Genomic DNA, 18,764 nt, shown 5'->3' with positions numbered 1-18,764 from the left:
TACATGATTGTATTGCAAAAACGTTTCAATCAGTTTGAATAATAGTTAGGGAAAGTAATTCTTGACTAGTTTGAGGGAAAGACACAAAAGTAATTGCAGAGTTTATTGGGGATTGTTATTTTCTCTCACTTCATCCACTTTTGGTTTGCTCCCTCTTTTCCTTTTAGCTCCTTATAATCGGATTTTCTGGCCTTTTTGTAGGCCCAATGAGGTAAAATTATATTCCATACAATACGATACAATACAATAATACAATAATACAATAATGTCCTTGCCTTGATAGTGTGCTTGTACTTAACTGTTGCTGACGGCCGAATGCATGGTTGCCTGTGCAGCACATTACATAACTTTACCGTCTCCTATAATACGCATCCTGTCCGACGACAAAAGAGGCAGCGGATTTAGTTTTTCTGCACGTTACCAGCAATGACTACTGGTCTTCAGCAACTTGGGTCTCCTATAATACGCATCCTGTCTATGCTTTCGTAATGCTAACATAATGCTCGGGATAGCACTCGCTACTGATCTTCAGAAACTTGGCCTGAATATCACCGAGAGTACATATGTACTCTTGCTATCACTCACTGACTGTTGTAATGTTCATCGTTCCCAAGCGGTCGCTGGATCCTCCCACAATTTCATCGTACTGTTGTACGACATGCTAGACGACATCCTTATACTGTACAACACCGTATCGGTACGGTACGTGACAGGTACGGGAAAGCGCCAGGCATGCCGACGGCACAAACAAACAAACAAACACACACCTTGATGCCAGGCGTTACTTCACTTTCGCATAGCTACGGGAATTGAAGCTGCGTGGGCCCTGGCTAGCGCCAGACGTTACTGAAGTAACGTCTTTTGCATAGCTATGGGAATAAAGCTGTTTTTAGTCTCATTACTAATAAGGGATTATGGAGAAGAGCCTCTGGAACAGAAAGAACTGTACTGAGGGAGTCAGTTCAGGAGATGAAGAAGAAAAGAAGAAGACTTTGCACTCACACACCCATGCCAAAATAAAGAGGAGCATCTCAAAACAAAAGCAGCAGCTCATGCCACTAGTGTGCGTCGTATCCAGGATCTACTTCTTGTATTTCTTTTTGCGTCGGAGAGTTTTGGCAGCTATCCGCTCCTCTTTCAGCTTTCTTTTCTTTGCTTCTTTCTTGGCAGCATTAAGCTTGATTTTGCGCTGCGCTGCACGTGCTGGGTTGGCAACATTCTGCAGAAATGAGAAAAAAAGAAACAGAAAGTAGAACTCACCATCACAAGGGTAAAAGTTATGGTGCTGGCAAGTGTACTGTGCGTCCGAATGAGTAACTGCCTCTCAACAAGCAGGCTGTACACGCTTGACGTAACTTCGCGATTCTGCGATATCTATATGCAGGCACATAGTACGTGCAGCCCGCGTGAACCTCCTCCGAAACTGTACTCCACTTATGTGGCGTACTCCTGACCCCTATCACAGATCACATTGTAAACATTGACTGTGCATTATACATGACTCTCCAGGGAAAGGCAATGCTGGAATGACAATTTTTCTCCAGATCATTTCCGTTGCTTCACCAGAGGGAAATCCGTGCCCAGTTGGGTGAGGTGAGTACATTACACGTATGATGGTGCAGAACTAGGAGCAAGTGGACCCATCTTTTATTGAGAGTCTAGCTGCATGGTTAGACGAGAAGGCAGAAATGCCCGTGTATCTGGTGAAGAAAAAAAAACAAAAAACAAAAAACAACAACCCGACAACACACGTCAACTAACCTCCAACAGCCGCTGCTGTCGGCGTTTGTCACGCTTCTCTCGGATGGCGCGTTCTGCCTGCATGCTGGCAGTGCTGAAGGTCTCATGACCACTCTTGGTACGCATTTCCTGTAGCACACTCTCAGCTAGTGTGTAGAGCTCTGCACCTGAAACCAGGGAAATAACACAGCACAAGGCAAAAAACAATTATCAGCAAGGGTAGACTCGGATGGAGAGCCAAGGATTAATTTATAGCACTGGTGATGGCGATAGTCATCATAGCGTAACTTGTAGATTCTTGGTCCTTTTCTTTGCTATTATCAGCAAGCTGGGAAATCAATAATGTCAGCACTGTGATAGAATACATGACCCTGCATGCACTATGTGCATGATAGAATTACGAGTCGCACCAAGCCATGACAGGGTTCTAGCCAGGTCAATATAGTAGGGGGCGGGCATGGGAAAAAGTTACCTCGTGACCCATTTTTTCCATTGTCCAAAATTGTCTTGCCATGCAAAATGCAACATACAGGGTGAACCCCGACTTCACCCCTCACAAATGTGCCTTTATGAACCCTCTAGTAGTGACTATCGACTGTATTTTCGTTGAATGGCGCGAAAAAACACAAAAATCGGAAAATGAGTAGGGGGGGGTGGCACTTTTTCACGGGGGGGGGGGGGGGCGCACTCTTTAGCCGTTGGGGAGAGTTTTGCTTTAAAAAAAAGAAGAGAGAGAGAGAGAGAGAGACACACACACACACACACACACACACACACACACACACACACACACACACACACACACACACACACACACACACACACACACACACACACACACACACACACACACACACACACACACACACACACACACACACACACACACACACACACACACACACACATACAGACACAGACACACACACAACCAACAACCGGTCCACGATTTGGAGGCATCTCGAGATGCCACACTATGGAGAGTCTGGCAGAGTGCAAAGCATACACAGGTAAGATAGGAGTACCAGCACTGGTAAGGCTATCGCTGGCTTACCTGCGAGTTTATTCTTGTCATGTACAAGCACCAAGACTGGTGACAACATGCTGGCTAGATGGATATCCAAACCGCCATGTTGCTGAAGGATGTGCGTTAGAGCTGCCAGCCAGCGGATCACCCATGATCGCTGCACCACCAACAACACAAAATTAATAGATCATTGAAAGAACAATATAATTATTACAACAACAGCAGCAGCAGGAGCAGTTCCAAGTGCAAAGGATGAGGTACATTAAAAAAAGAGACAGAAGTCTGCATTGCACAGCCTCCACTACGATTCCATTAGTATTATACCATTAAAATAGCAAGAGACATGTGGTGAGCAACATGGTGCTTACCTTCAGTGATTGTTCCCGATGGTGACCTGCTTCATACTTGCTGATGCGAACCATCTTCTTTATCATCCATGCAATGTCCACCGTCTTCATTTGATCTTCAGACATCATGCTATCTCCGTCATCATCCTTGTCATTGTCAGCCTCCTCATCACTGCTTTCGGCCTCATCATCCTTGTCATTGTCATCTTCTCGCTGGGTTTCTGCTGCAGCATTGGAATCAGCACTGGTCAGCAGACAGAGCGCCTTGGCAATGTACACAAGGTTCTTGATGATCTGACGCGAGAGGTCCTCTTTGAGGTTGTCTGAGGTGAGCTGCCAGATGAAGCAGCGTGCCAGCTGCGACACAGTCACATGGGCATTGGACAGCAGGTAGCGCTGCTCAAGGCTGGCGTGGCGTCGCTTCTGTCTTGGGCCCAGCGCTGCGCTACAGTCACCAGCCAGCAGCTTCTCTGCCGGCCATTCTGTAAAGAGGTAGCCATAGAGCTGACAAGCATAGAGCCGGACCCAGTCATGCGGATGAAGCAGCAACTCTTGAAGGGCACCTAAAACACGGACCAAACCCACAAACACGAAAACACAAAATAAGATTCAAAGTGAAATCAAACGTACTTCCTAAACTGTTTCTTAGGGGGAGAGTGGAGTGAGGGAGGGGGGGGGGGGGGGGGGAAAGAGTGACACTCTGGTAATTCTAGAGATGTCTATGTCAGACGCTACTCTGAAGTTACTCCTGACCGGAAACTCACCCCAGATCGAATTCATTGCCTCCATATGTTTGTCTGATGAGAGTAGTTGCGACTTCGTCACGATTTTCGTCAGACAGCACAGAGCAGTGAAGATAACCTCGTCTCGGTCTGTTCCTTCAACCACTCCATCCGAGATTTCTTTACAGCCATCCATGTCATCATCGCCATCCTGCATCAAACATACAGTCATGCAACACGCACGCACAGATGGAGCCAGACAATCAGACACACATAAAAAGCTACAACGTCACTCAACGGGAATACGATGAGAAAAGACTGCCACAGCTGCCTAAAAAACCATGTTCTGGATGAGAGCTCAACTGAAGGCTTGCTTGCAGTTTGATCGTCACCGTGCCATTTTTTTTAACTGAAGACGTAACCTACTCACATAGAGGAGAGGTAGCAGACAACACAACATTGGGAAGGGTAGTAGTTCATCCTGTAACACAACTACTACATGTACACCATACCTGGGCAGTCAATGCCTGCTGAAGCAATGGCAGAAACTTGGCCAAGCGCCTCTCAAACAAAGCACCCTCCGCGGTCACAAAAACTCCAGCAGCATGGAAACACATGCGTTGGAGTGGCAGCTATACAGAAAAACAACACACACACACACACACACACATCATCATCATCATCATCACCATCATTTGAACAGCCTCTTGTACGGGCAAGCAAAACGCAATACATCAAAATTCAATTAGAATGAAAAAAGAGAGGAAAATGAACACAAAGTGCATCCTCATCATCATCATCATCCGATAACAGTAGGATCAAATGAGATCACTAGTAGAACAGCGGATGGTGTTTCTGGACACACTCCAGGTTAGGCTGCTAACTGCTAGATGAATCACTATCGGTATTTTCAAATCTCAAGGGGGGGGGGGGGAGTGAAAGCAGCCACAGTCAACCTCGTGAATAACAACCTCGGGCATAACAACAGCTGGCGAATAACGGCACATCTTCAGACCGCACGCATTTGCTGCATGTACACCTACTTCAAAGCATGACCACTCTCCAAAACCTACCTCACTTGAGGGATTGGCCAGCATCGTCTCAATAGCAGAAAACAAGGAATCCTTTCTCTTGCTATTGACCTTCTCTATCAATGACTGGATAGCCAAGGCGGCAAGCTTGCGACACAGCGCCGAATCATCACTGACCATACGAGTCGAGACGGTCACAAAGAACACATCGGCATTGTCTGTGAGAACAGCTGTTGGAAACTTGGTCGCTATCAGGTTGAGCATTTCCAAGACTGCCACACGTCCACTTTCCATCTCATACCTACACAGGCAAGAGAGAGAGAGAGAGAGAGAGAGAGAGAGAGAGAGAGAGAGAGAGAGAGAGAGAGAGAGAGAGAGAGAGAGAGAGAGAGAGAGAGAGAGAGAGAGAGAGAGAGAGAGAGAGAGGAGAAAGGGGAGACGCACGGTGAAGGAATCAAATCATGCAAGGAAGGCAGAATGTAAAACAAAGATTTTGGACAGATTTCAGATGTTTGATATCGGCATAACTGCGGTTGAGTGTATTCAGAGTAGACAAGGACGCGAGGGGATCTGCAGAAAAACTTCTACATGTGCGACTTGTCTACAAGTTGGCCCTCTAATCGGGAGAGGAGATAAGGAATAAACAATAGAAGTGTCGCATCCCTGCGCGGTTCGTTGCCCATGAAGGTTTCATTTCCTGAGTTTGAAAAAGTAAGAGCTGGGAGAATTTTTGCTACTACAAAGGTCAATCGAGCAGAATCAGGACAATGGGAGTGTACCTTGCTTGCACTTACTTTAAATTCGCGAGGAAAAACATCACGTGTTCGCTGATTTTCTTCTTGCCAAGCGGGTAGTCAAGCAGATATTGCATCATAGCCTGCAGAACACCAGAAGAAATAAGACCAGGAAGTACAGAAGAGTGGTGAAGGCAGTATATTCAAATCACAGGCTAGGATGGACAAACCTGCGTGCGTGTCAGTTCCAGGTAACAAATAGTGCCTAGCAACATTTCACCCGATTGAAGCCACTCATATAGTTTGCAACTTTGCACTACAAAAAAGAATCTGGTTGCAACAAAGGCACAGCATCAAAGTACAGTAAAACCTGTCAATGTGACCACTCTGATAAGGCGACCACCTGGCCAACAGGACCACTACCACCAGGACCGAGGGATGTGATTTCCAGCCAAATGACCCTGGATAAGGAGACCACCTGTACACGGGGACCGCATTTGTAAGGTCCCTCGAGCGGTCAGCTTGGACAGGCTTCACTGTACAGATTGTACCTGTCAAAGTACTACTCACAACCAGCATCACGACCATATGCACAGAAGCATACACAATAGAGCGAGATGCTTTCTCACCTGTCGGCAATTGAGCTGCACAGTTTCAATATCGGCGGCTACAATCAGCTCGCGGACCTTTTTCATCACCTCGTGGATGATGGCGGCTTCAAACTTGCGTGACAATATGGCCTGCAGCAGCAGACACGAAGCATTGCAGACACCAATGTGACCATGTACCATTACTCTCAAGAGCATGTCGTCAATAGAGCTTGATGCAAAAGAATTTTAAAGGGGAAGTTAAGGCAAAAATTTCACCAGTTGTAGTCTTCGGGGTGCTGAGTCGAATGGTCTTGGTCCGAGAAAGCTGAGACACTCCCTTCCTACTTGAATCCCAATCGAACTCGCGCACTTCCACCGAAACTGGGTGACTGCGCCCTACTAGATGGGGATTTGTATGCAAAATGTCACTAAAAGCGCCATTTCGTTCTTATAAAAGCATGGATGACCGCGATTGGCCCATATGTTGTAGTCTTTTGGACGCTGAGTCGACTGATTTTGGTCTGAAAAGGCTGCGATGCAGCGTTCCACCTTTATTCCCAATCGAACATGGTTGAACAAGTGGTCACGTGCTCCTGCGTACACCAGTCACCTGGTCACCGTGCCTGCAGGGTACAACTTACTAGCCTGTTTGACCTTTTTTGGGTGCAGTCCTGTCACTCGAGTTGAACTCGAGTTGAACCTTGGTGTGAAAGTTGTCGCCTGCTGGCGTGGTGACCAGGTGATTTGGGCACCCAGGAGCACGTGACCGCTTGTTCAACCATGTTCGATTGGGAATAAAGGAGGAACGCTGCATCGCAGCCTTTTCGGACCAAAACCAGTCGACTCAGCGTCCAAAAGAGTACAACATATGGGCCAATCGCGGTCATCCGTGCTTTTATAAGAACGAAATGGCGCTTTTAGTGACATTTTGCATACAAATCCCCATCTAGTAGGGCGCAGTCACCCAGTTTCGGTGGAAGTGCGCGAGTTCGATTGGGATTCAAGTAGGAAGGGAGCGTCTCAGCTTTCTCGGACCAAGACCATTCGACTCAGCACCCCGAAGACTACAACTGGTGAAATTTTAATTTTTGCCTTAACTTCCCCTTTAAAGAAGCCAATCATGTGTCGCGTGTAGTGTGTTTTGAGAAAAAGTCCCACCCATCGTCCATAAAGGGACGGCTGGGTGCACACTAGCCAGACTATGATTCTTCAACAATCTCTTCGAGCACACGAGGATCCCAGTTTCTGAAGTTCTATGATTATCTTTTCAAACATTATACACTGATACTTTAATACTACTGTAGTCTCAGGGAACCCCACTTCCCAGGCAAGCGACAGAAAGAACACGGCGAAACTAGGCAAACACATTTTTATATACTGGCACCAAGCCACAAAACAATTAAACAAGGGCTCCCAACTTTACCTTCAATAGAGGAAAGGCCGTTCCTTTCCGGGAGGAATCGTTTATGTCCTCATCCACAAAATTCATTAGTATCTACATGTATATCCAGACAGGCGAGTAAGTGCACACAGATAAAGCACAAAGAAAAACCAAACATCGAAGACAATCAATAATTAACTTTGCACTTGACTTTGGATTGGATTTCACCTGGTGCAACTGTGCATGAGGAACAAGGAAACATCTCAGCACAAAATGACACTCCGATGCCTCAAACTCACACGCCGCCACATCCATCGGAATTGGGGTAAGAAATAAGAACGCATCGGGGTGCCAGAAACCAGGTCCTTCGTTCATACCGCACATAACATTCTGTACAGGCACTGCACTACTAGTTACACCAAGAAAAGGGCAATATATCAGCCTCATCCTTAACATGCGGGTTGCACTGGATGCTGAGTCAAATCCTATTGAATTCTGGCAAAGGGTGATGTTGGTCCCCGATGGACCCATGGCCTCACCTGTAACTGAGTGTTATTCAACTTGCGTGTATTATAAATGATTGTTGCCAGCGCCTACAACACAGCAGAGAACCAGACAAAAAATACCCAGTCACATCCACATGTACCCACACCCACATGCATATATACACACAGCTCTCCTTGCATAAATACTGAGCATCTTTTTCTTGAGCATCTAACAGCATCTTTATGTTGCCAGACGATTGCATAGCATGGACTCAACGAACTAGCCCTGTGCCTTTGTTGTTCTGTGTATATAACACACACACCAAAAACATCAACCTTACAGAACATCCATGACCATTAGGAATGCTCTAGAACGGAGTCTTCAGACGTAAGAAAGAAAGGAGGTGAAAAGATAAACATACAACACAATTAGCCATGGGTCGGGTAAACAAAAGAGTTGAGTGGAAATACTACAGTTGTGCATGAACAAACCCTTACCTTTGTTGCTGCTACAATCATCTCATGGTTGTTGCCCACAGCTGCACCCGCTGCAGAGTACTCTCTCAGCACTCTGAAGAGCTGCTTGTTAATGGGCTTTAGAAACCGTTCCATTCTGGGTAAGGATAACGGCAGTAAGTGCACCAGTACACGCAGACTGAGTGACAGGAGCTGTGACAGATGAACAGAGGAACAGCAGCAGCAACCATGAGACCACAAAGATAATATGTACACTGTCCACTACTACAACAAACACAGAAACGGGAGTCGTGCCTTGGTGAGCAGGATAAACAGAATTGTCCTATTCCGTACTTTCAGCAATGACAATAATGAGCGATGGTAGAACTACGTCCGATGCTTCAATTTGAACACTCCATCAGTCCTTAGATAAGAAGATTTGGCAACCCGTGACTTCATTCCACTGTAAATATTAGCTTTGTACCAGAGTCATTGCGGTGGAAAAAAATTCATGACTTTTTCCTTTCCAGAGGAAGTGCTCCACATGCAATGTAGAGTGTGTCCAAACAAACCTTGACATGTTGCGTGGTGAGGAACTTGGCCAGGAGAGAGCACAGCGGATCCAGCATCTGCAACACTTCCTTGTCTCCAGTGTTGATAGAGGCACGCTTGAAGCAGCTCAGCAGTAGCTAATACAAAAAGGTGAAAACAGCACAATGCAATTCCGGTCACGTACGTTTACCCAGACGCCAACCGCACACTGCAATCATTGTCGTGTACGTTCACCCAGACACTGACCAAAGTAATCACTTGAACTCGTCTTCTCGTCCTGCCAGATTACAAGCAAAGCGAGAATGAACAAAGCCACTACTACAGTACCTAGTAACCACCCTTCTCCTCTACTCCGCTCATTTGTCATGAGTGCGCTCAACATGATTATTATTATTATACTGAGATAGTGCAGACCATGACCGGTGGCCGCCTTATCAGAGTGGTCGCATTGGCAGGTTTTACTATACTGCACAAAATATAGTAACAAGTCAACACACCTATGGCAGGTAGGTACCCAGGTAAACAAGACCACCCAAAGCTAATGTGATGCTGACTGAATATGGGCTTTAAAAATAACTTGGGGTGTTTCTCTGATAGCAACACCGGATCACGTCTTATAGAAACAGAGTCGAAGGATCACAAAAAAGGTGTATGGCTTGTTCATGAGGATTGGGAAAATCCAAATCTGTTCACTGGAAATGACTTACCTGAAGGGCAAACTCCAGCAGTACGTGCATGTTGGTCAGCTTGCTCATGCCCGGCGCTTTGCCACCGCGCACTGGAGCCGCTGGCAGCAGGAGCTCAGAGTAGAGCTCTGGACGAGTAGGACGTTGCTCTTCTTTTGGCTCTGGCAGAAACGTGGAACTCCTTAGCACACATCCCCAATGAACACACAGAGGAATTTTCAACAACAACACCAACAGCAGCAGCCACAACAACAACAACAACAACAACAACAACAACAACAACAACAACAACAACAACAGCAGCAGCAGCAGCAGCAGCAGCAGCAGCAGCAGCAGCAGCAGCAGCAGCAGCAGCAGCAGCAGCAGCAGGGGTAGCAGCAGGGGTAGCAGCAACAAAGTATCCGTTGCAATGCATGTATCTCAAGAAATCAATAATCTTATCCTACCCAGAGACAAAATAAGCGAGGAGTTAAACCGAGGAAACAGTGCTGCTATAAACAAAATACCGTAAAGTTGTGTATAGAAGCCGCGGCTTATATGACTTTTTGGGGAAATTTTGCAGGCTTTTATTATTCTATACGACACATGCTTCTATAAAAGACAGGTATTTCTGTGTATGTCAACACTAAAACCAGGCTTATGTGCCGACAGTGTATCTTGAAAATCAGGCTTCTATTCAAAACAGGCTTCTATATGAGACAGGCTTTAATACAAGACACTACGGTATACATTTCACCCACAGTTATGCTGCTAGATGTCCGCAATAAGAGTATTGCAAACAACTATCTCTACCAGCAACAACCAGCATTTCCAGCATCATAACAGTAGCAAATCTCCAAACACGCAGACGGTGCATGAACACTTAGCAAGAAGGCAATGCAGAACAGACTTACTCGTTCTTCCCGGCCACCATTCCCAGGCCAGAGTTGTTCTCCACACACAGGCTGTGAATCATGACCAGAAGGCCAGGTGTCTCCAGGCCGGTGTTTGATAGCAAGCCAAGACTGATGTGACGCAAGCATTCCTCAATGCAATGAACGGCTTTCAAGCTCTGTGATGTCCGCAATACCTGCATATACCAGCCAGTAACAAGAATGGTGGCGGTGAGCTACAGAATTCCCCAGCAATGTTGAGTGTGTGTGTGGTGGTGGTGGTGGTGGGGGGTTGATGGTACAAACGGTGTCATTGTGCAATGGGCTCATACTAGGCTGAGTGGACTTGAGATTGTACATGCCACCAAGAGCACCACTTCTCCCTCCCCTCCAGAGTGCAACAGCAGTCGAGTCGGAGACAGCAGAATTTCACAATATCACAATTATGTGCACATTGCCTGCACCTTGTATATAGTAATTTAAGGGTTGTATGCAACGTTCCGTTCCGTTGGGTACAACTCTCTGGTGATCACTTTGCGTCGTAAGTACATAAAGTTGCACGCTTTCGGGTGGGGATGTAGATGTACTCTTGATGTCACTACCATTCTTTGTTCTTGTGCTTCCCAAAGAACACCACAACCATGTGCTAGTGTGTACTAGTGGAGTTTCATTACAGAAATGTGATCATGATTTCGCATTTTATGAGACCTACATCACGCATCGGCTGTAGGAGGGACTGAATCTCGTCACTGCCGACAAACCGAGCTAGTAGCTGCACAATGAGACGACTGCGTGTTGATCGTGCTTCAGGAACCTTGTCTGCAATCTTTCCAACTTGTCTCTCAGAGGCAACTTCACCGAATAGATCCTCAGATACAACCTTTCACAAGGAAAGAAACAATGAAACAGAAAAGAAAATTCTAGATCTGTCTTCGGATTGATTAGAAAAGTCACTCAAAAAGCAGCCTCTCCCTCCAAACTGATCAGAAGACCAGCACAGAACAGTCATCAATCATCAGTGCTCTTGCTCCAAATGGAACTGTCGCACTGGTGTGCTTCCTGCTCAAGAGAGGATGCTATTTGTCATCATCATGACTTATGCGGTTGTCTTTGTTAGAGAACAAAGACGGGATACGTACTATAGAAATGATCCTAGTGAGTACGATCTTGATTTCCTTCTTCCCAGGCACTTTGGTTTATGCCATATCCCGTTCAGTGGACATATTACCAAAATCATGTTACCATGGCAACGGAGCAGTACACTCGCCGACTATCAAAATTGATGAATATCATGTACAAAATAATTGTATACAATGTAGATGGTTCTGGAGTTAAAAACCGCTTGGACGATATCACATACACAGAACCGTCAGACCTCATTCCCAGACCAGATTTACATCGTCCACAAACATAATAATATGCAGAAGTCCTGTACCGTAAAGTACCGTTGATCCGCCCCCACGCCATGTCGCTTCCCAGCTGGGTTTTCGGCAGGGGGCGGGAATTAGATCAAGGCTGTCAAGTGCAGTACGATGTACAACAACGTAGAGGATCAGACTCAATGTGCTGAATTGTGCACATTTTGATCCTGGATTGGCAAGTATTGTGTACAGCAGTGCATGCGTCGGTTCAACATCGTATTTCGTTGTATACGGCGAAGTCGCTTCACAAGGAGAAAATCGACAGGGGGCGGGAATTAGAGAGGGGGCGGATCAACGGTACTTTACGGTACTTTCACTTTTCAGCGCAACTGAAGGCACACATCACTGTACATTTGCTTCTAAAAAGGCTAGCGCTTGGCTGTGGAAGTACAAGGAACATGCTTGGATCAGGCTGGATGGCATGTACACTGACAGTCTGTACAGAGTTTTAGTGTGCGACCACACTCATCATTACAAAATTCATGACAACTCTGGGGTTACCATGGCAACGGAGCGATTTTCATGGTGTTTTCGGCGATATTTTGAATTCTCTGTAAACAATTTGCCGAGGAGAAAAATTCGCACCATGTGGCCAGCCTTGGCGGTGATGGGTGTCCGATTTTGGGCGAAAATTATTTGGCAGCATTGCATATGCCATGCATACATACAGTGTGTGTGTTCGATTATCCGGTTCCCTCGCCTATCTGTATATTTTGTTGAAAACGGATGTGTGCGGTTATGCAAGGTCTTACTGTACTCCTTCCTCCTTCCCCCATCACCCCCCCCCCCCCCTCGAACACCTCCCGGGTTGTAGCCAGCTTCAAACTAAAGATGGGCGACCGGGGAACGTTTGTGTATAGCTATACAAAATGTGCATCAGTTCACAGATGGCATAGCATGAAAAGTAGGCTTTAATAAATACCGCTATTTTTATTTCAGGGTAGCAATGGACCACATGCATAGTCGCATGTTTTTATACATGCGTGCAATGTATTCTGCATAGGGAGAACAAAGGTGTTTGGTAGTCGAACCCGGGTATTCGGCATCCTCTCTGTGGCTTGCAATAAAATTTATGTGCATGAAAATTACCTGCATCACACTGACAATGCTGTCATCGACTTCGCCAGGAGATATGGAGTCCGCCATAGCTTCCAGGACGGCGTGAAGTGCATGGCCCAGGACATGAAGCTGAGAGTAAAGTGGACAGCGTCACACCGACACAACACACAGACACAAACCAGCATGTAAACTGCACTGCAGCCTTGAGAAGAAACAGAGCAGTGCACAATCATTGCCAAATACTGTCCAATACGGACAAAACCACGCACACACACACACACGCAACCATTTGCACTTTAGGCAGTGTGCCCGCACTCTTGAAGGATAAAGACGCAGCGGAGAACAGGGTAACCCTTTGAGGTGGGCTTTTCTTCGTGTAAAATATAATGTCATGGTATTTGTGGACACAATCCGAAGACGTGGGAGGTTTCCATCATGATGCAGCAGCCAACAATAATAGAAGAGATAACTGGCTCAGTGTCCGAGATAACTGTCCTTTCATATTTACACACTGTCCAATGGGCGCACACATACTCATCACGAGAAAGTGCAGTATGCACAGTTCAACGACAACAAGGCAGACGTTCCAAAAACGGTCCGTAAGACGAACCAGCTGCAACGCACACTGTGCACTCTCTCTCATCTTACCTGATAGCCACGAGTCAGAGCACCACGCAACTCCTTGATAACCCAGGACAGATAGCGCGGGCCCAGTGAGCAGGAGATCTTGACTAGAGATTGCTTGGCGGTGTCACGCACCTCCTTGGAGCGACTCCGCAACACATTGCACACCTTCAGCAAAAGCCTGCATCGCATATGCAAACACCACAAAAAAAAGCGGAAACAGTTAAAAACAGTGGGAGAGTGCAAGAGAGGAAATGGATGCAGAGAATAGCCTGAATGGTGCTCACCAACAGGAGACTTCACCTGGTACCTATAGCCTATAGCCTTGAGCACAGAACTGATGCAGAACAGTCAATGATCATGCTTGCTCCAGAGTTGTGCCACTTCTACAAGCTCCTTGCAATAGCAAATTCCAATCATCAGCATCTCAATGCGCCATGAGCATAATAAGTGTGATATGCAAGAGACACATAATGTTGCATGCACAAGGCACAACTCACCCAGGCAGACGCATGTGCATGATTTCCTCCGGTAGCTTCTGGAATAGCTTGACGGCAGCCAGCGCTATAGGCATGCAGACGATTAGGTCGGCGTTATTGCTCTCTTGGTTACTGAGGTGATGGGAACCACCAGCACCTGAACCAGCCTACAGCAGGATGGATAAAAAGATAAAGAGAGTACAATTATGTATTAACACAGTCTGCCAGAACTATGGCCCAGAAGACAATCAGACTTTAATTTCTTCCAAAAAGGAATTGAGGTCATTCAAGGCAAGTCACCTGTATCCTTCTGCTGGGTGGCATGCAGCCAAGGCTACACTGATCTGCACCACACACCGGCCACTCTCGCATGTGATAGCTTTCCAGACGGGAATTCACACTCCACAGGTACCGTACTAATCGGTGCTATCAGAGAGGTTTCGCTCTACGTAATTACGTATGAAAATCCGTATGTCGCAAGCGCCGGGGAGCGAGGGCAGCATTCATATGTAAATCTCTCCACGGATTTCCGTTGGAAAGCGCTTTCCTACGTTCACTCCTCCGTAGGACTTTCAAAAATAATTATTCTCATTTTCCGGATTTACCCATGGCAACGTTCAAGCCACACGAAACACTATGTACACACCACATGGAAAACAATCGAGAACGCAGCAACATGTGGGCACCGGCGTACGCAGCCAACACGTCTCCAACGCAACAAGACATGCTTTGCAGTCCTCGAGAAATCAAGGAGAGCGAAACCAAAACAGTGCGGGTTTTTACGTATGAACGTTACATGCATTTCCTATGCTATTTTCATGCGTAATTACATAGAGCGAACCTCCCTAGTCTCATCTAAACAACTCTGCAAGCGCAACTTCGCACATATACATCACCGTACACACACAAATCCTCGGAAAACACATGACATGTGCATTCGATGATTGCAAGACCCGGATCTAAAACGATGAACACAAGTGCATGACTGTACATGTAAGTGAAATTGTACACGCAGGTAGATTAGTGCACAGGTGTACTGCGGGGGGGGGGGCTAGATATGACAAGCTCAGACAACCAACAAGCAGACAATCAGGCATAGAATGTACCTTTCGCGCCAGGATGTTATCGAGCTCCGGGATGATATCACGGCGGAGAGACGAGAATATTCGGCGAGCTAGATCATTTTTACGCTGCAAAAGCACTGCTTCGTCTACCATGTTCTCACCAACTGCCTGTATTCTGCTACTGTCTTCATCATCATCATCCACTTCCGCGGCCTTCATATCATCTATGTCTTCCTTATCATCCTCAGCAACATCAGTGGTGTCAGTTGTAGCCTCGTCATCGTCCACAGACTTATCTTGTTCAGTAGACGGCTCCCCTGACCCAGGCATGCTGCTCTTCTCCACCACTTCCATCCTCTCCTCGCCTTGCACAACCTCGCTTTTCCCTGAGCATGTACAGTGTATGAGCACAAGCAACAGAGGAAGTTTACAAACACAAAGAAAGGGAAGCAGAAACGTATGCCTGCCTGGTGGGCTATGAGCATGCAACAAGTAACGCGGAAATGCAAGCATGCCAGCGGACTCATTAAATGCTCCACAAGTGCATTCAGGAAAACAAAGCACAGGGAGTGCTATCCATCAACGTACCAGCTTGCGCTGTGCTAGTTGTTGATGCGGTGGTGGGATCTGTCTCGGTGTACAATGCTGGATCTATAGACTTCACATCAAAGTGGAAACTTTCCAGAATGGAAACCACCACACTGAAGAGAGAAATGGAGAAAAAAAGACAAGATTAACACATTGAGCTCGAATACCGGGCCAAAATAAATGTAAAAACTAAAATGCAAAAGGACACATGGATACGAGTTATGGGTAACTGTCCACCATTTTAACCAGATAAGATTCAGTCAGAAAGTGCGACAACTAGGCACAAACTGACAGATTAATGAGACATTTGATGACCCGGCACCTAGCTCCTACACCACAGTTGGTTTACGCATTGGAGATGCGGAGCTAGGTGTCAGGTAATTGGATGTCTTGTGGATTTTCGCCTAGCTGTACAATGGTAGACAGTAACTCAGAACTCGTATCCATGCGCCTCCTTACTTCTTACATAAACACATTGCCTCACCATTTCAGTGAGAGAAAACAACAACCAGAAAGCCGAGAACAAGGAATACACTACATGTATGTCCTTTGCTTTCACCTTTATGTACTTTTTACACAAATACGACTCGCACAACCACCATGGATCAGCCCTCAGTGGCTACATGGAGCATGTGCATTTAAAATAAATCAAGAAAAAAGCGGACAATAAATCAAGAAGACACAACATAATAGTGTTGGCTGTCCTGCCTCCTCACCGGATGTGAATCTTCTGCTGATCGGACCCCTTGAGGAGCAGGCGAAGGTAGCGCTGTAACAATGACTTGTAGCGCGCCCAAGGTGACTGCTTGGCGAGGGCAGCAAGCACGGCAACAGCTTGCGTCACCAAGTTGTGATCAGAGCCAGACACGGTCAGGTAATGGCTGGCAAGTGGCAGGATGAAGCTGGCGATGGTCGTGGGCGGCACTGCACCCTCATCCAGCTTGGTCGCTAGCCATCGGAAAGCGTTTGTACGATGGAACACCTGCACACAAAACGCAACACCGCACATGCGATTGGAATGAACCGGCATGAGACAGAGCAGTGACTTTTAAAAAACTACACTAGTGAACACACACAGCTGTCCTAGGAATAGTTGGTCCCCTACAAGGGTATTTTAGTATTTTCGGGCAGATGGATCAGTAGGGGAAACACAAAGGTCAAGTAAGTTCATACTCTCTCATGTGGCGATTTTGTACACACCTGCATCAATACCGTATAAGCACTATACACGAATTATGTTGAAGTACAACAAAAAAATCAAGGTCCCGGGTTCGAGTCCTGGTGGGTCTGGCATTTTTCTTCTCTTTTCAGGCAGTTCACTTCCCCGACCGATCTTTTAAAATTTGAAGTTCTGCCAAAAATACAACAAAAAAACCTAAAAATAAACCACCAAGCAGTGACATACCTGCACGTGGCGAACATTCTCGAAGAAATCCACATCCAAGTCGTCATTGTGCAGACACTGCAGGTTGGCCAGGCGAGGGCACACTACGGACAAGGAGCGCACAGCCTCCGACAGCAAGGCCACAAACTCATGGCGCACAGCCTGGGCACATATACATACACAAACACACACATACATACATACCACAAAGTAATAAATAGGGGAACAACAATACTCCGCCATGGCTCGCAAGCACTTCTCCACAAGCACATCCACACTGCAGATCGTTTTCAGGAAAACATAAAAACCACATGACAAGCCGAGTAGTTGCCTGCTGCACCCTGATGATGCCGATACTGAATACACAGATTACACATCACAAGGCTCAGGACGAACTTGACGAACTACACAGACAACCGAGGTAAACCCGTCGCGCTTACGTCAGACTTGCTGCGAACACCTTGCTGCAGAGCTGGCAGGAACACCATGGCCAAGATATTCTTGCTCCAAACAGCATGCTTGTCACCCTCAGTGTCTAAAGCAGGCACACACAAGGAACAAACCTTGAAGTGAGTACATTCACATTTAATACCCACCATATAAGTATCAATATCTTTAGTACTCAAGATCACATTGGGATCAGCCAACTGCACCCAAACTCGCTGCAACAAAGTGTTGAGTTCGCTTTGCTGTCCCCATGGTCAGTACACGGCCAACTAGAGGTGACATCAAACGGCACTCAGTGACCGTTTCTCGCAGCACTGACTCACACTGCTACTCTTGAGGGGTTCGTCACGCTGGAATTGTAGCGTCACCGTAAGTTTGAATGTCCCATGATGTGTGTGCTGCAGATGCACTATCAGAGAGTAGTGCTCCTAACGGATGAGGGGGTGTATTCCCGGGAACAACGTGCATCGAGCAGGGAGCGGTGCTCACTTGCAGGTTTAGCTTGGCGCGCTCCTTTTCTGTTCTGGCTAGCAATCATGAGTTGATCAAGCATCAGTCAAGCCGGCGGGAATGAGCCAGGAAGGGTTAGCTCCACGTAGTCGTTGCGAGCAGCCAACACAATCAACTACATCCAGCAAAGTCACTACTTCTACAATACTCAACACGACATCCCAATTCAAACTCAATCCCAGTATCAGAGTGTACGCAATGCCCAGGATACTAGAAATGGCGATATCGTTCTAACACAACCAACACCTGATACAGTGTGCACCAGACACGCACAGACATAGCACAAGCCGAAAATAGCTGCTGGTAAGGATTACTGACTGCCAGGATAACTGACCTGCCAGGACGATAGCCAACTTCTTGATGAGTGCAAGGATGGTGTAACAGGCACTATCTCTCAGGGCAGTTTCATCATCCTAAACATGCATACGCACATACACATGCAAATACAAGCACGTGCACACACACACACACACACACACACACACACGTGCGCGCACGCACGCACGCACACACATGCACATACACACCACACCAAATAAAATTCACTACACAGCCCTTCTACAGT

The 18,764-nt window shown here is 46.6% G+C and overlaps 1 protein-coding gene and 1 non-coding gene across 2 annotated transcripts in view; both read right to left on the bottom strand.

Moving 5' to 3' along the window:
- Positions 1 to 772: 772 nt before the first annotated feature.
- LOC135809405 (small subunit processome component 20 homolog) overlaps positions 773 to 18,764 on the bottom strand; it is a 57,988-nt gene continuing 39,996 nt past the window's right edge. Inside the window, exons 41-65 of the mRNA XM_065322748.1 lie at positions 18,534 to 18,612; positions 17,683 to 17,777; positions 17,264 to 17,404; positions 16,575 to 16,840; positions 15,859 to 15,971; positions 15,313 to 15,656; positions 14,228 to 14,373; positions 13,752 to 13,908; positions 13,134 to 13,232; positions 11,336 to 11,503; positions 10,645 to 10,820; positions 9,773 to 9,932; positions 9,086 to 9,202; positions 8,556 to 8,726; positions 8,112 to 8,165; positions 7,615 to 7,686; positions 6,231 to 6,341; positions 5,662 to 5,744; positions 4,910 to 5,168; positions 4,349 to 4,468; positions 3,879 to 4,047; positions 3,136 to 3,677; positions 2,795 to 2,924; positions 1,762 to 1,907; positions 773 to 1,219 (exon numbers count right to left, since the gene is read on the bottom strand). Of these exons, the coding sequence (XP_065178820.1) occupies positions 1,082 to 1,219; positions 1,762 to 1,907; positions 2,795 to 2,924; positions 3,136 to 3,677; positions 3,879 to 4,047; positions 4,349 to 4,468; positions 4,910 to 5,168; positions 5,662 to 5,744; positions 6,231 to 6,341; positions 7,615 to 7,686; positions 8,112 to 8,165; positions 8,556 to 8,726; positions 9,086 to 9,202; positions 9,773 to 9,932; positions 10,645 to 10,820; positions 11,336 to 11,503; positions 13,134 to 13,232; positions 13,752 to 13,908; positions 14,228 to 14,373; positions 15,313 to 15,656; positions 15,859 to 15,971; positions 16,575 to 16,840; positions 17,264 to 17,404; positions 17,683 to 17,777; positions 18,534 to 18,612 (4,056 nt within the window). The 3' untranslated portion in view covers positions 773 to 1,081. The remainder of the gene's footprint in view (positions 1,220 to 1,761; positions 1,908 to 2,794; positions 2,925 to 3,135; positions 3,678 to 3,878; positions 4,048 to 4,348; positions 4,469 to 4,909; positions 5,169 to 5,661; positions 5,745 to 6,230; positions 6,342 to 7,614; positions 7,687 to 8,111; positions 8,166 to 8,555; positions 8,727 to 9,085; positions 9,203 to 9,772; positions 9,933 to 10,644; positions 10,821 to 11,335; positions 11,504 to 13,133; positions 13,233 to 13,751; positions 13,909 to 14,227; positions 14,374 to 15,312; positions 15,657 to 15,858; positions 15,972 to 16,574; positions 16,841 to 17,263; positions 17,405 to 17,682; positions 17,778 to 18,533; positions 18,613 to 18,764) is intronic.
- LOC135811080 (small nucleolar RNA U3) lies at positions 11,573 to 11,792 on the bottom strand. Its single transcript, XR_010552548.1, has one exon. It is a non-coding gene; the product is annotated as a small nucleolar RNA U3 (small nucleolar RNA).

The sequence above is a fragment of the Sycon ciliatum genome, chromosome 2, assembly GCF_964019385.1.
Source record: "Sycon ciliatum chromosome 2, ocSycCili1.1, whole genome shotgun sequence".
Classification (NCBI taxonomy): Eukaryota; Metazoa; Porifera; class Calcarea; order Leucosolenida; family Sycettidae; genus Sycon; species Sycon ciliatum.
This window is presented reverse-complemented; position numbering and strand designations above follow the sequence as displayed.